The sequence below is a fragment of the Gnatocerus cornutus genome, chromosome 2, assembly GCF_029298725.1.
Source record: "Gnatocerus cornutus isolate USDA-ARS CGAHR chromosome 2, icGnaCorn1.1, whole genome shotgun sequence".
Classification (NCBI taxonomy): Eukaryota; Metazoa; Arthropoda; class Insecta; order Coleoptera; family Tenebrionidae; genus Gnatocerus; species Gnatocerus cornutus.
This window is the reverse complement of record NC_142234.1, coordinates 19809903-19826463: the sequence shown is the minus strand read 5'-3', so window position 1 is coordinate 19826463 and position 16561 is coordinate 19809903. Positions and strand designations below refer to the sequence as shown.

Sequence of the window (16561 nt, the reverse complement as noted above, 5' to 3'; positions counted from 1 at the left end):
TAAAAATTAGAAATTTGTCAATATAATTTTTATTTTCGGACGAACCAACATTTGGCAGTTTTTGACGGTAAAATCTAAAGGCTAGTTTTGATTTGTCTATCAATTATGCCAAACTACAAAATTTTAGAGCAAAAAACCTAAAATTTTAGTAACTTTTATTTTCGGACGAACCAGAATTTTCTACTGTTTTAGAAAAAAATCCGTAACTTTGGCAGTTTTAGTTTTTAGACAGTAAAATTTAGCATCTTCACTGTTTTTGACTTGCTGATTAACTGTGTCAAATTACAAAATTTTAGAGCAAGAAACTGAATTTTTAAGAATTTTTATTTTCAGACGAACTAAAATTTTGTACCGATTTCGATAAAATTCCGTAATTTTAGGAGTTTTAGCTCCCCAATAGTAAAATTTGAAACATTTACTGTTTTTGGCTTGCTGATCAATTGTGCGAAATTACAAAATTTTAGAGCAAGAAACTGAATTTTTAGGAATTTTTATTTTCAGACGAACCTTATTTTTGTACAGTTTTAGATAAATTTTCGTAACTTTAGTAATTTTCTTGTGGATTTTATGTGTTTAAATACAGAAATTAAATATCTTATAGATAATCACCAAATTTCAAATTTTAAATTTTTTATGTGAAAATGGTGGATGCGCCGGACTAAAAATTAAGAATTTGTCACAAGACCTGGCCTTCACCTAAACTACTTTTTTATAGTAAATTTTAACACATTTGTTGTCATTAAAAGAAATTAAACTGAAGTTAGTCAAGCAGATAATAACATGCAGTTCTTTTTAACACCAGCAAATGTTTTAATTTTTAAAACTGATAATATCTATTGAATAATTATAATGCAAACTCGTCAAAACCGGACGCGTCAAATTTTGCAACATTTCTAATTATTATAAAATGTTTTGATATTATCACTTCTTCAAGGTCTGTTGAAATACTAAAGGAACAATCGTAATTTTTTTGCAAGAATTGCATAAAGGTCTATCGAAACAACAAAAACATTTTCAATTTTGTTTTTCTATAACACTAATTTAAACCCACCAAAAAACAACAATGTTTGTTGAACGCAATCTCGTTGTAAAAACCCACCATTGCATAAATAACTAATAAAAGTGTGCCCCAACTTATGTTTTCTTATCTAGAATCAGAATTTTGCATATCTGCAATTTTGTGTCATAAAATCGTCTCTGTTACAGCCGGAACATGACATAGTGTCACAGATCCAGCAGAAATAGTTCACCGGTTTTGTAATAACATGGAAACTAAACATAAATATTGAAAAACCTGTGAGCGGCAACGTAAAATTTATAGCTTCATGCATACGTAACACGTTGCACTAATTATTGCAATTAAACTTCCGAAAATCTAAGTTATGCCCATAAAAGTTTACTTTCACGCTGCCTGAAATAATTTTCAATCAAGAATTTATAGATATTTTATGCAAATCGCTTCAAAGAGCTTCCACCGGAAATGATTTTGTTGTAGCTTGCGGTTTTACAATTGTCGAGAAATCGCATGTCTAATTAAAACAATGCAGACACATGCAACTATCTATTACGTTATTTCATTTTATTGTAAACGTGTAGGTCATGGACGAATGATTATAATAACCCAAAGGCACAGTGAAATGTGGAAAGGTTTCTATAGCAAACGACACACCCAAAATAATACTACACTGTGGGATAAAATTAAAAGTTTCGGATGAACTTGGCCCACTAGAAAGTTAAGATTCACCTTTCCTTTTACTGTGGTTATTATCTATTTCGGAACCTGTTACTGTATTTAATAACATATTGCTGATTCAACACAGTCGTGTAAAATGTGGAAAGTCGATACAAATAAACAGTCGGTTAATTTATTACACTTATTAGTAATGGAGCGACAAAAATTTAAATATTTTACCCACACGATTATTTAAATATCATTTACTTATAATTTTTAACGGTAGTGCCCTTCACTTTTCACTTAATATGTGCAGAATTTTTAATTCGTTTTGCCCACACGTGTTTTTTATCCGAAAATTGCAGCAGGAGTCAGTGTCCTATAACAGAGCCCGCAATAAATAAAACATTTTTAATAATGATGTCAAGTGCATTCAACTTATTTGAGTTTACGCTCGCGTTGTTTTACACCGGAAAATACAAATATTATCATTTTTAATCCCGTGTCGCAGTCTATTGCCCAAATTACACCAAAATCCAAAGAACAGTTTTGATGTGGACAGTGCCACCAGTGCATGTAAGAAAAAGATTCCAACTATGTGGTTTAGTGTGAAAACATCCAAAAATTCGGATGTTGACTTGTAATAAATAAATGTGAGTGAAAGTTCAAATATTTTTTGCGTTTTTTTAACATTCTTTACAAGATTTTTACTTTCAATGTGGCTGTCTAAATTAGTTACAAGATTTTATGTTAGATTCTTAGTTTTATGACAGGTAACGACTGGAATGATGAACTTTTGCAACTAATGTTTCTGCTAGGTATTAAATTTATTGTTACATCGGCTGAGAAATTAATTACGTTGTAATATGCATCGACTGTAGTTAATTCATTTACAGAAAATTACGTGGAAAAACTTATTACATTTGATGGTTTGAGGCAATAAAGCTATAAAATGGCGACAAATATTTCTCAGGTAATTTAAAAGTTTTTTCGTACTTTTATACCTAGATTTAAATAAAATTATTTAAAAATTGTTTTTCAAGGAAAAATTGTACTATGTGAGAAGATTTTCTTTTAGATTTCTTCAGTTAAAGATCAGAATAAAAAAATTTCGAAAAGCGACATTATTACAAAAAAATTATTTTAAAAAATGGTGGATGCGCCACTTTGAATTTATTTCGATTTTTTGCATTTCTGAGATTCTTTAGATTGCTTCTTGCCACTGCTCATATTTTATTCTTTGCGATAATTGGATATTAGGATTATCAGAAATTTTTTACAAATTATTCTTTTCGAAAATTCGAAAAAATATTATAACGATATTTTAGATAAAATTCTGTAACTTTAGCAGTTTTAGCATTCTGACAGTAAAATTTTGAAGTTTAACTACTTTTGACTTGTTTATTAAGTGTGTCAAACTACAAAATTTTATAGCAAGAAACTAAAATTTTAGGAATTTTTATTTTCGGACGAACTAAAATTTTGTAGCGTTTTTGATAAAATTCGGTAACTTTGGCAGTTTAAAGCTTTAGACAGTAAAAATTGGAAGTTTTAGTACTTTTGACTTGCTAATCAACTGTGAGAAATTACAAAAATTTAGAGCAAGAAACTGAATTTTTCCGAATTTTAAATTTCAGGCGAACCAAAATTTTATACTGTTTTTGATAAAATTTTGTAACTTTGGCAGTTTTACCCAAGAGATGCTAAATTTCAGAACAATTTTTAATTTCTCAGGATGCTTTTGGAACTCTTTGGGATTATTTAACAATTTTTAGATGTGTTAAGATTTTTCACTACTCTTTAATATTGCTTAAGATTATGAAACATATTTGATTTAGATTCTTAAGGATTAAAAAGGAGTTTTGGGAATTATTTAAAAAAACTTTGAGTTTTCAGGACATTTTTCGGCTTCTCATAGTTTATCAGGATTCCTCAAAACTCCTTAATTCGTCTTTTAGAATATCTTTGATTCTTCAGGGTTTTTTAATTAGATCCATTAAGATTCTTTAGATTTAGTTTGTTTCTTGCAACTTCTCATTTTTATTCTTTCAGATGAGAGATTTTCAGATGTTGTTGCAACTAATCAGAAGTTATTAGATTTGTTCTTTTACTTTTTATTCACTATAAACTTTGTAATAATTCTAGGAAATGAGAATTTGAGATTCATGTCTGGAGCAAGCAATCATTGCAAACTTGTCGAAACGCTGATATAAAAGTAAAAAATGTAATTTGCATTTTAATAAGTTAAAAGTGGTAACCTCTTACAAAATTAGAAAAAAGTAGACGTTATTAAAACTTTCAATTTCACTTTCTTGTTTTGATGCAAATTCTGGACACGAACTGTAATTAAAAACTGATAAAAAACTCATGCAAATTCTAGTTTGTGTATCAGTTATCACAAACTTACATTTGCACCTCAATTCAACAGATCGCTACTTCCTTCCGTCCGTTTTCTAATCCACCTTAAATTAAAAATCAAACAACAAAGTAATTTACGAGGCACCCATTTATTTGAAAATTATATAGCGGTATCACTTTTCATTATAAGTAGTTAGACAAAGAGCAAATTTGCCGATGATGTGGGTAAGTGTGCCATCGCGGAGATATTTATGCCCACCGGCAAATTTCAAGAAATAAAACAATCAATGATCTGCACCTGATAGGTTACCTCAGCGAAAGTGCTTATAATAATATGCTTGTCTTTCCAAATTTTACTTTCAGTCGTACAAAATTTCAGTGTCTTCATTAGCATTTCGTTTTGGTAAAAGCCGCCGCGTGTCATTTTCATCAAAAAAGTGGTTATTAGGATTTACCTACAATTACTGAGCTAATCCGAGTGATATCTCGAAAGTTGAAGCATTGAACTGAGAGAAAGATGACAACCTAGTTTGAACTTGTACGTAGGCTTGTGCCAACTCCTTATACAGTCCGTTGAGAGGATTAAAATTCTTACTCTCCCTTCTGGGTAAAGAAATTCAGCAGTAAAACTAAAAAAGGTCTAAAAGTCTTCCGCTAAAAAAACACTTATTTGCCCGTAGCTAAACAGTTGTTCGATAGGGAACCATTTCTCCTGATTTAAATACTTCGTTATGCAAGTTATTCGATTCCGATTTATGACTGTGATTTCCTCGATGCAGTTAGATAAGTTTTGAGTATGGATGCAATTGAGCTGCATCATTGGACCATGACTCGCCATCAACCATCAGTCATTTTAATGACAGTCATAACCACATTACGGACATTTATCTTAAAGGTTTAATTAGTATGGTCGTAATTGATTATTATGCGTCCTTATAATGCAACAGAAGAATGTAATTGAGTGGATATTATACTGTCATCTTTTTGTTTTAGTGATGCTCAAGTGTACACATTCCCATGGCTGCAGTGGTTAGCCATGCAATGCGACGATTCCCATCTACTCAGCCTGATGCCGTTTATTCCTACGGTCTAAGGGTAAGTCCACTTTTTTTAAAATGACACTTGTACCCGGATCTAATAAAATTCAAAAAAACTAAATAAGTTGTTCGTGTTTGGTGAAATTCGTTTAACGACTTTGTGCTATAAAACTTCGCCAACGTTCGAATCTAACATGATTTTTGCTTGTTTCTTGTTAATTTGTAGGCGGAAAATTTGTTGTTAAAAGATTTAATTCAATTTTTTAGCAAAATACTAACTTTGGGCACATTTTATTTATGCTGGACCCGTTCTAAAAAAACCTGTTTTATTAGTTTGCTTATTTTAACCTAAAATTTAGTCAAATGAATTTGATTTAATCTGTTTGACAAACTGCGCCAGTCAGTTTACAAATAAGTCAATTTGCCACGTTCACGTTATTACCATAATTCATATCAGTTAAAAAATAACAGTTAGAAAAAAAATTGAAGAATACTGTCGTGAAACTTGATAATTGGATATTAGGATTTTCAGAAAAGTTTTATAAATTTTTAATTTCAGACGAAAAAAAATTAGAAGGACATTTTAGATAAAATTTTGTAACTTTGGCAGCTTTAGCTTTCAGACAGTAAAATTTGGAAGCTTTACTACTATTGATTTGTCTATCAATTGTGCCAAACTATAATATTTTAGACCAAAGTAATAAATTTTAAGGAATTTCTATTTTTAGAAAAACCAAAACTTTGTACCGTTTTTGATAAAATTCCGTAACTTTGACAATTTTAGTTGTCAGATACTAAAATTTGAAGGCTTTACTACTTTTGAATTGCTTATAAATTGAACAACAAAACTTTAAAGCAAGTAACTAAAATTTTAGAAATTTTTATTTTTGGGCGAACCAAAAATTTCTACCGTTTTAGATAAAATTCCGTTACTTTGGCAGTTTTAACCCTAATTCAGTAAAATTTGGAAGATTTACTACTTTTTACTTGCCTATCAATTGTGTCAAACTACAAAATTTTAGACCAAAAAACTAAATTGTTAGAAATTTTTATTTTCGGCAGTTTAAGGGCTCCGACAGTAAAATTTGGCAGCTTTGTTACTTTTGATTTACTTATCAATTGTTCAATAGTACAAAATTTTAGAGAAAAAAACTAAAATTTTAGGAATTTTATTATCCGTCGAAGCAAAATTTTTAACCATTTTAGACAAAAAATTCCGTAATTTTGGCAGTTTTAGCCCACAGCCTTAAAAATTTGAAAGTTTTATTACTTTGGACTTACCCATCAATTGTTCCAAGTTACAAAATTTTAGAGCAAGAAACTAAAATTTTAGAACTTTTTTATATTCGGACAAACCAAAATTGTCTAGTTTTAGATAAAATTTTGTTACTTTGGCATTTTAGCCCTAAGACTGTAAAATTAGGACACTTTACTATATACTTACGACTTGCTTATAAACTATGTCAATCAACAAAATTTTAAAGCAAAAAAATACAATTTTAGAAATTTTTATTCTCGGGCGAACCAAAATTTTCTTCCGTTTTAGATAAAATTTTGTTACTTTGGCAGTTTTAGCCCTAATACAGTAAAATTTGATAGATGTACTGCTTTTTACTTGCTTATCAATTGTGCCAAACTACAAATTTTTAGGACAACAAACTAAATTTTTAGCAATTTTTATTTTTGGACGAACCAAAATTTTGTACCGGTTTCGAAAAAATGTCATAACGTTGACAGTTTTATTCCTCAGATAGTAAAATTTTGGAACTTTACTACTTTTGACTTGATTTATTAACTGCGCTAAATTTCAGAATTATATTCCCTAAGATTAAGAAACATATTTCATTTAGGTCCTTAAGGATGAAACAGGATTTATGGGATTATTTAGAAAACTTTGAGTCGTGAGTCAGTTTACAAATAAGTCAATTTGCCACGATCACATTATTACCATAATTCATATCAGTTATTCATATTTCTAACGGAAACTACATGATACGTTTCGTGTTTATATATTCATCAAAATAGGAATGTATTGTAAAAATATGCAGATTTTATGCACGCACAGATTTATTACTCGATAAAGGACAACGCGAGTTTAAGTGCTGATATAATGTTCCTGTTAAAGCTAACAGTTATAAAAAAGATTGAAGAATACTGTCGTGAAACTTTACATGCCATGTCACTATTTGTCACTGATGTAACTGTGATGTGAAGAATGCGACATCTTCGCCAAAGTGAGATTTAAAACTTAAAGGTCAACATCTGTTACGTTTTGTATGATTTAGATGGTAATGTTCTGTAATAATCTCATTTCGCGCCGTTACTCTCATCGTGATTAAGCAGATTTTTAACGGGTCGAAACGGTATTTTGTGTAGTTTCAATTGGGTACTAAATTTCGATATTCTGTACTGAATTTGTTCCTTATTGTCGTCCGCACACACTCTCTCTTGCAATTGGAATGTTTATTACGTTGTTAATGAATAAAATAAACCTACTTTGACACTAACACGTGTTTGTTCCAGCCTGACGGATCCCGAAAATCTTGGCCCTCATCTGAAGAAGGAGAAAGCGCCTTATCCCGCTCAATGCGTTATGCCGATCCCTGGCTGTACGGAAGTGTCCGCGCTCCTGCAGGACTAGTTTTAGCCCCGGCTTTCGTGCTTTGCACATGTTCGGATTACGTGAACGGCACCAAACGTTCGAGTAAAAAACACCCAACAACATGCAAGAAGTGCAAAGGAACGCGTCTTCCACTATCTGCCTCAGAAAGCAAGTATGGAACGGTGCGATGCTACCCAACATCCACCACCGCGACGCCTCTGCGTGCAGGAACCATGCGAGTGATGAGTTCCACTCGCCCTTCCATCCTCCCTTCAGCTGACCCTTATGACCTCATGCGAAGATCGCGGCTGTCCGTCCCTGAAGGCTCCAGCCAGTTCCGTACCCGCTCGACATCGCCTAGTAAAAGTAAAAGTACGGAATCTCGAAGTCTTAGCGCGAGCAGGAGCAAAAACACGCCTGAGAACTTCAGCACGGGTCGTCGTTCGATTCTAGAATGTGATATAAATCCCTACGAACTGATGACTGAGCGGCAGCTCAGAGATGCGAGTATCACTTTAGTTAATGGCCAAAGAATACGTGTGCGACCCCCGGCTGGGGACAGCGAGTACGAAGATGTGCAAGTGAAAAGGCCGCCGCCAGTCAAAAACAAGGCTCAGGCGGCGCAAAAGTTAAATGAAAAGGAATCTGAATGTAACCGGTTCAAGTCTATATTAAAGAAACCAACGACAACTTTCAGTGACACGGATTCAAACAGCCGCGAGCACAGCCCCTCGCCCGCACAGAAAAGTGGGTCACACTTTTACCTGCCTATGCCCGTCAACACACCCAGGAAAAAAGTGCAGTTTTTGGTTGAAAATGAACTTGAAAATCATGAACCAAGCAATCGAGAGGATGATGCGGCAAATTTAAGCACCGAACTGCAAGAAGAGTGCCAAGTTGAAGCCAGCGAGGAAGTACAACAAGGTAAAAAGAGATTGTTCTTTAACAATAGGATTCTAAGCGACTAAGTTGCAAGGATAATAGCGAGAGATAATCACCTCGAGTTGCTATAAATCTACTTTAGATGATAGTTAATGTCACTGGATTTAGACTAACATTTTTAATGGTAACACAAAGAAGGCACTTATTGCAATATGTAAACGAAGAAGTTTGTCTTTTAGTGCCCTTGTCCCAATTTCAATTTTCAAAACGACTTTTGGAAAATGTGACCTCATAATACATCTTCAAGATTAACATCTTCATTATTTAAAAAAAGTTTCTTGTTAGAATTTCACTCAAAATTGTAACAATCAGGTCGTAAGAACAACTTTACAGGGTTTGTTTGACATTTTGCGACAAGTTTTTACGCAATTAGTAATCTCAAATTCTTTCGTGTAACTACTTCTTGTAATGTGCTTGAAACATTAAAACTCGAATAATTGGAAAGTAGATCAAACCGTAATAAAAATGTCTTAAAACGATTCGCATGATCCGAATTTTATTTTTATTTTTTATTAAATATTTTATAAACTTCATCTACTTAATTATTAACACAAAATTATTTGGTAAATTTGCTTCTTTTGGGTTGCTTATCAAATTCCAATATTTTTGAGTAACAAATTGAACTTTTTTTTTTATTTTTGAACGAACCAAAATTATCCACCGTTTTAGAAAAAAGTTTAGTAGTTTATGTCACGAGACAATAAAAATTTGAAACTTTAATAGTTTTGACTTGCTTATCAATTGTGCCAAACTACAAAATTTTAGAGCAAGAAGCTTATATTTTGGAAATTTTTATTTTTGAGCGATCTAAAAATTACAACCGTTTTAGTTAAAATTCCGTAACTTTGGCAGTTGCTTTAGAAAGCAAGATTTGGAAGCTTAACAACTTTTGACTTGCCTGTCAATTGTGCCAAACTACAAAATTTTAGAGCAAGGAACTAAAATTTTAGGAATTTTTATTTTTGGGCGAACCAAAATTTTCAACCGTTTTGGATACAGAATTTTGTAACTTTGACAGTTTTAGCTCTTAGACAGTAAAATTTATAAGTTTTACTACTTTTGAGATGCCTATTAATTGTGCCAAGCTACAAAATTTTAAAGCAAAAAATTAAAATTTTAGAAATTTTTTTTTTTGGGCGAACCAAAATTTTCTACTGTTTTCGATAATATTTCGTAACTTTGGCAGGTTTAGCCGTCAGACAGTAAAATTTGGAACCTTCACTGTTTTTGAATTGGTGATTAACTGTGCTATATTACAAGAATTTAGAACAAGAAACTGAATTTTCACGAATTTTTGTTTTCAAACAAACCACAATTTTGCACTGTTTTTAATAAGATTTTATAACTTTGGCAATTTTACTCGCGAGATAGTAAAATTTGGAACCTTCACTATTTTTAACTTGTTGATCAAATGTATTAATTTTCAAAATTTTAGAGCACAAAACAGAATATTTAGAAAATTTAATTTTTAGACGAAAAAAATTTCTAACCACGTTTTAGATAAAATTTCGTAACATTTGCAGCTTTAGTCTTCAGACAGTAAAATTTGGAGACTTTTCTACTTTTGACTTTACTATTAATTGTGTCAAATTTCAAGATTATTATTTTTTAATTCCTCGGAATGTTTTAATTGAAATATTTGGGATTATTTCACAAATTTTATATTTTTCATTACTCTTAACATATTTTTTAAGAATTATGAAGTAGGTATTTTTGGAAATTATGAACCTATAAATCTTTGATTCTTTAGAACTTCTTCGGACTTTTCAAAGTTCATTAGGATTCTACATAACTAGTTAGTTTGTTCTTTTAGAACCTCTTGGATACTTTAGGATTCCTTAATTAGATTCGTTGAGGTTCTTTAGCAATCTTTTTAATAAACGGTAGATATTATGCAAATTAAAGAATGCAGTCTATTTATAAATTATGAAGGTAGTATTATGCAATATGTAATTCTGATTACGCCTAATTATTGTTTAATTAAAGCAATTATCTATTCCATAAATTAAAAAGAACAAAAATTAAAGCATAACTCTAAAATCTACTCCTTTAATTTAATATTATTAATATTAATTTATAATTTTTGTTCACAGAAAACCCGGACGATAAGGTCTGCAAATTGCGCCGCAGTGTAAGTGAACGTTTTAACAATGAGCCAAGGAAAGTTGTGTTCCATGATACAATGGCATTACGTTCACGTTCTCGAGGTGAAGTGAGAATTACTTTTGGTGATCAGGATCTGGAAAGATTGGATGGCTTAACTTCAAAGACTAGACGGAAAAGTCCCACAAACTTACGCCCTAATGAGCCTCCTCCACCACCGCCATCGTCTTCGTCTGATAAATCTGACGCTAGTGACATTGAAATTTCCCATAAAAAGAAAACACAGGAAATTAAACCGGCTAAAATTAACACACCAAAAAAACAAATCGATCCTCCGAAAAACGAAGTAAAAAGTAGTAAAATCGCGAGAAAAGAAATTCACGCACCGAAAGTTAATAAAATCAGTTCTGCAACGGTGAAAGAAGAAATTTACACACCGAAGAAACAGATCAAGGAAGTCAACACTGTGAAAATTATAAGAGAGCCTGAAAAGACCCCGGAAAAGCCCGTGGCACCTTCTGCTCCGCCTCGTAAACGGAGCAACAATAAGCAACCACATGTTAACATCGTCCAAATGTCTGCAACGGTTCATTCTGTGCATGTCGAATCTCCAACTTCACCACCACCTGGAGACCAGATAAATAAAACTGTGGTTCAAATTAACGGATCAGCAACAGTTCACAAATTACAGATTAAAAATGAATTCACAGATGTTGTCAATGTTCAAACTGTTTCCGTGCTTGATAGCCCTCAGAGGAAAACGTCGATCATGATCACAGGTGACGATTGCTACTCAACTGTAAACGTTAATGACGACGTTCCACTTTATCAGTCTTCGGTCGTTGTGAAAGACACTGCAGAGACAACTGTTCTTGCAAGTGTTAAAAAGAGCAGCTCGGTTTACATTACTGGGAACTTCATCACCGAGCCTGTGGAGACGAAAAAGGTGGTGGAGAATGATAACCAAGACTACGAGGACTGTGAACTTCGGAAAGAGCACAAACCGGAGAACAACATTCTCTTGGATACGTTCAACGAGAAGAACATCCCCTCTTCAGAGCTGCTGAAGGAACTGTTGAGAGATCCCGTGGAGGCCGTGCGAAGAAACCTAGTCCCTCATGTCTGTGGTAAGTCAGACGTGCCGAGGAGACAACGCGCCAAGAAGTTCATTCACAACCAAAGCGTCGAGGAAGGACAAGATTGTCTGCACAACTTAGTCGAGGAGTCTCTTTTGCGTTTGGAAAACTCGGATCTCGCGGATGATCTTAGCTCAGAACACAGCTCGTCGACTCAGTATGAACTCATGGATGCGAGCTCGGAGTGTTACACTGACCACAGCAACCGAAGTTCGGTCACTGAGGAAGAACTTGTTAACAGAACGAAATTCTATGAGCTCTTGGCGGACTCAGCTGTGGTGGAAGTCTCAGAGAATGAAGATCATCACTATGAGAGTATTAAGAATAACTCTGATCCTATTTATGAAGAGATTGAGATTCCTCCTCCGCTTCCGACAAATCCTCCTCCGTTGAACCTTCTGGACGACTTGCAGTTGGATAAGGAATACACCACGAGGTTGGTACTTGTGTTTTTATATTTTTACTATTCTTGTTGCTGCAGGTCCATTTTCGAAGGAGCTTCGAAGTACGACATTCTAAGCTACCTGGTCGACGCGAAGGAAAGAGGAATCGTTCCAGAAGACGGCTACTGCTACAATTTCGCCAGCAATGGAATTTCCGTGGACGACGATACCAAAGAGGCATTCAACAGGGTTTGCCACATGAGCACAGTCAGCGACTCCAGCGAAGACAACAGTCTCATCATGTCAAGTCCGTTGATCGACGACAAAACCTTCCAGAAGACTGCAGAAGTTGAGCGAAACGACTCTGGCGTGGGTTCCGAAACCAGCAAAAGTTCCTTAAGCAAGTATAGGCTAAAACCGGAAACCTCGACAACCTGCGAGGACTGCGAGGCGGTGGTTGAATCCTCCGGAGACACCGAACCGCTAATCTGTCGGAAGTGTCTAAAGAAACGATCCGAGCGTAAAGAGATCATCACCGAAATCGTGGAAACTGAAGAGAAGTACAGTCGGGATCTTCAGATTATCCTGGAGGAGTTCTACCAGCCGATGTTGGTGGCCGGATTGTTAACACCCGAACAATTATCTGCGATTTTCTTAAACGCGGAAGAGCTCTTGGAGAACAGTCAGAGTTTAGCCGAGCGGCTCCGCGACGCTGTTGAGATAGCCGTCGAACAAGGAGATGAAGACCTGTTGACTGTTAACATCGGAAAGATTTTCCTCGAAGCAGCGCCGATGTTACACGGGTTTGAAACGTACTGCATCCGACAAGGAGCGGCTAGTTTGCTCTTGGCGAGCCTCGAAAAAGAGAAGGAGCTCCTGAGAATCTTCCTGAGAGTCTCCCAGATGGAGAACACCATGCTAAGACGGATGAATTTAAACTCATTTCTCATGGTACCCGTGCAGAGAGTCACAAAGTACCCGTTACTCCTCGCGCGGCTGTATAAAGTCACTCCTGTTCATCACGAAACGAAAGAACAGTTAAAAGAAGCGCAACATAAGATCGAGTTACATTTAAATCACATGAACTCTGAGACTAAAGACGTTCCTAGTAAGTTGTGGCGGAGGATCGGGAGCAGCTCAGGTAGGAGAGCGAGCACGGAAATGGATCTAGTGAACATAAAACTGAGAAAAATCGCCGTGGATGTCCTCGAATGGAATCATGATGAGGCCAAGTTTGCTTTAGAGGGTAAATTGTTGTTTACTCAACCAACAGATAACAACTGGCGGAAGGGGAGGACTATAAAGTTGACGCCCGTGAATGCTCTTCTTGTGATTAACGGCAAAGTGAGTAAAGAGGTAAAGTATAACAGGAATTGAAATGGGAAGAGGTGTATAGTTGGTTGCCTACCAGGAGAGGCAACATTGAAATGATTTAATTCTTTGATCAAATTTCCTTGTTTAAGAATGTAATATTAAGGATTCTCTTTTCTGCCACGAGAGCTTTTCCTAATTACTTTAAGCACCGCAAGTTTCACTTGTGAAATCGCGCGGAAAATTCAGTAATAGTGGAATTACTCGGAATCCTTCACTCCTATCTCCCCATTTCTGTACGTAATTTTCGTAATTCGTCACGTCCTTTTTTTGGCAGCCTTCGATGAATCGAGCGGAACGGGGCGATGAAAATGGTCTGATATTTTCCCGGCATTCAGCAGTCCGAGAAGCGGCTCTTCTTCTGGTTAGGGATAAGAATGGCCGGTATTCCTTGCTCCGAGAACCGCTTTATCTGGATCGTTGTGTCATTGCCGCTGACCCGGCTTGGCAAAGCTATTTCGAAGTACAAGAACTCCTTGGAAAAGATACTTTTATATTTAAGGTACGTGCACAGGTTGTCCAATTCAAAGGCGGAGTGATAGCATCGGTGTAATTAATTCTGTTTTATCTTGGGAGATTCGTCATGTTTCCACTGAATTGTTGTGTCGTAATCACACAATTGATTTCAATTTCAGGCTGAAGATGACGAGCAAACGAAAAAATGGTACAACCAGCTGCAATTTCATGCTCAAGGAATGGGAGCTTGGAGGAAACGCCGTAATGCCTTGGCCAATATCATGATAAATGGCATGGGCTTAAGATCCTAACAACGTTCTTACATAAGTCTATTTATTTTGTTGAGAGTAATGCACTAAAGCTTTAAAGTCATTGCAACAACAAGTGTTTCCTGTAATTTGTACTTAAAACAATGAATAATTTTATATTTTCTTGTAAATAATTAGTAATTTAGCTGTGATATTTTCTGGATGAGGTTACTGGGACTCCATTTATGTATTTCACAAACGTAATATGCTTGATATGGTTAGTCTAATTTTACATATTTTATTAATCACTGTAAAAATGTAATTAAATAAAAATGTAAACAATAAAATTGTCTAATTAAGTTGGTTTAGTTTTTATTTACATCGTCTAATTATCATTTCTTCCAAGAGCATAATTTCAGTTTTTCTTCTATGGTAAGTGGTAGCAAAACAGCGCTATTTAGAATGTTTAGACAGTTGAGACTTTTTATCGTTTTTTTGACAAATTGGATGATTAATTTTAAGGTCAGTTTACAAAACAGGAAGTGTTATTATCAACAAATTGCTGGGATAAATTTAACGATTTTGCAATACTTTGCATTCATAATAAATGTGAATAAATCATTTAATGACGCGAAATTACATGTTACACATTCTAAACTGATGGAAAATTTTGGTATAATATTATGGTTTTTATAAAATATCTTATTTTTGTAATAAAATTTCAAAATTCTGAAATATTTTTAAACAAATCAACGTTTACTACCGTTTGCGATAATATTCCGTAACTTTCCCAGTTTTAGCCGTCAAACAGTAAAATTTGGAACTTCTACGACTTTTGATTTGCTTATCAACTGTAAGAAATTACAAAATTTTAGAGCAACAAACAAAACTTTTATTTTTAGACAAAAAACATTTTTAACGACGCGCAACGTTTTAAATAAAATTCCGTAAGTTTAACACTGTTAGGTTTCAGACAGTAAAATTGGGAAGCTTTACTACTTATGACTTGTTTATCAATTGTGCCCAAGTGCAAAATTTTAGAGCAGAAAACAAAATTTTTATGTTCGGACAAACCAAAATTTTCTATCGTTTAAAATTCTGCGGGTTTACTACTTTTGACTTGCTTATCAATTGAGACAAAGTGCAAAATTTTAGACCATAAAAGTGAATAAAAAAAATTGTACAAACCAAGATTTTAACCGTTTTCAATAAAATTCCGTAACTTTGGCAGTTTTATTAATCGTCAGACAGAAATAAAATTTAGAATTGTTACTGCTTTTGAATTGTTTATCAATTGTGCTAAACTACAAATTTTAGAACAAAGGAAGAGAATTTTTTAAGAACATTTTAAATAAAATTCGCGGTTTTAGTTTTTAAGTAGTAAAATTTGAAACAAGAGTTAAGAAATTTAACAGAAAATGTAAAAAACGTGCTTCAAAATTTGCTCCAAAATTTTCTAAAATTTAAAATACTAAATAAACGTATCGTAAACTTTAAGTCCAAAATTTTGGAATAATTAGTTCGCCTAAAAACGAACTCATTCTAAAATTCTGTAATTTGTCAGAAATACTAGGCGAATCAGAATGAATAGGTTTTAATTAACAATTTGCGGATATCTTGGGTTTGTGTTATTAAAGATACAAATTTCTAAAACTTTAAAAATATTAATACAGCTAAAGATTTTATCGTCAAAACTGCAAAAAAATGTCCCAAAATTAAATAGCCTCAAATTTGAGAATGCCAAAGTGCAAGCGCCTAAAAATATAAACCCAATATTTTTTTATAACGACGCTAGGCCTCCAGCGTCTAAAATGAATAATCCCAAACGTTTCGATATAGGTATTCCAATTAAACTCTTTTCATTCGTGGGTGGAATAAATTTCCTACGACGCTATTAATTTTTTTTAAAGTAAAAAGCGTTACGATGATGAATATAGTAGCTGTTTATGTAATTTAATGAAATTGCTGAAATCGATGGAATATTCGCGTGGATTCTCGATTACCTTCAAGTTAATAAACCCCCGTTTTCTGATTCTGATATTTCTGATATTTAAATTTGACAAGATACTTTCTCTGCTTGTAGCGCGGTATTTATACACAGAAATAGCTAGACATTAATGCAGACTGTAGGACGTCGAACTTCAGCTTATGACTGTTGGTTTAATTATAACCATGGACAGATTAAACTGATCTTTTTGCGGCAATGGGTTAGTGTTGGACCATAATAGCCTAAGTAGATTAGTAGTGACAAGT

At 33.9% G+C, this 16561-nt stretch overlaps 1 protein-coding gene across 2 annotated transcripts in view; it reads left to right on the top strand.

Annotated features, from left to right (window-relative positions):
• Positions 1 to 14667, top strand: part of RhoGEF64C (Rho guanine nucleotide exchange factor at 64C) — a 42049-nt gene extending 27382 nt beyond the window's left edge. The window contains exons 3-8 of one of the 2 annotated variants that reach the window (XM_088029972.1): positions 5024 to 5125; positions 7591 to 8593; positions 10705 to 12286; positions 12332 to 13577; positions 13882 to 14106; positions 14240 to 14667. In XM_088029972.1, the coding sequence (XP_087886098.1) occupies positions 5048 to 5125; positions 7591 to 8593; positions 10705 to 12286; positions 12332 to 13577; positions 13882 to 14106; positions 14240 to 14371 (4266 nt within the window). In that variant the 5' untranslated portion in view covers positions 5024 to 5047 and the 3' untranslated portion in view covers positions 14372 to 14667. Of the gene's footprint in view, positions 1 to 5023; positions 5126 to 7590; positions 8594 to 10704; positions 12287 to 12331; positions 13590 to 13881; positions 14107 to 14239 lie in introns of both variants that reach the window. The other variant, XM_088029971.1, reaches the window with a different exon arrangement.
• The last annotated feature ends 1894 nt before the right edge of the window (positions 14668 to 16561 follow it).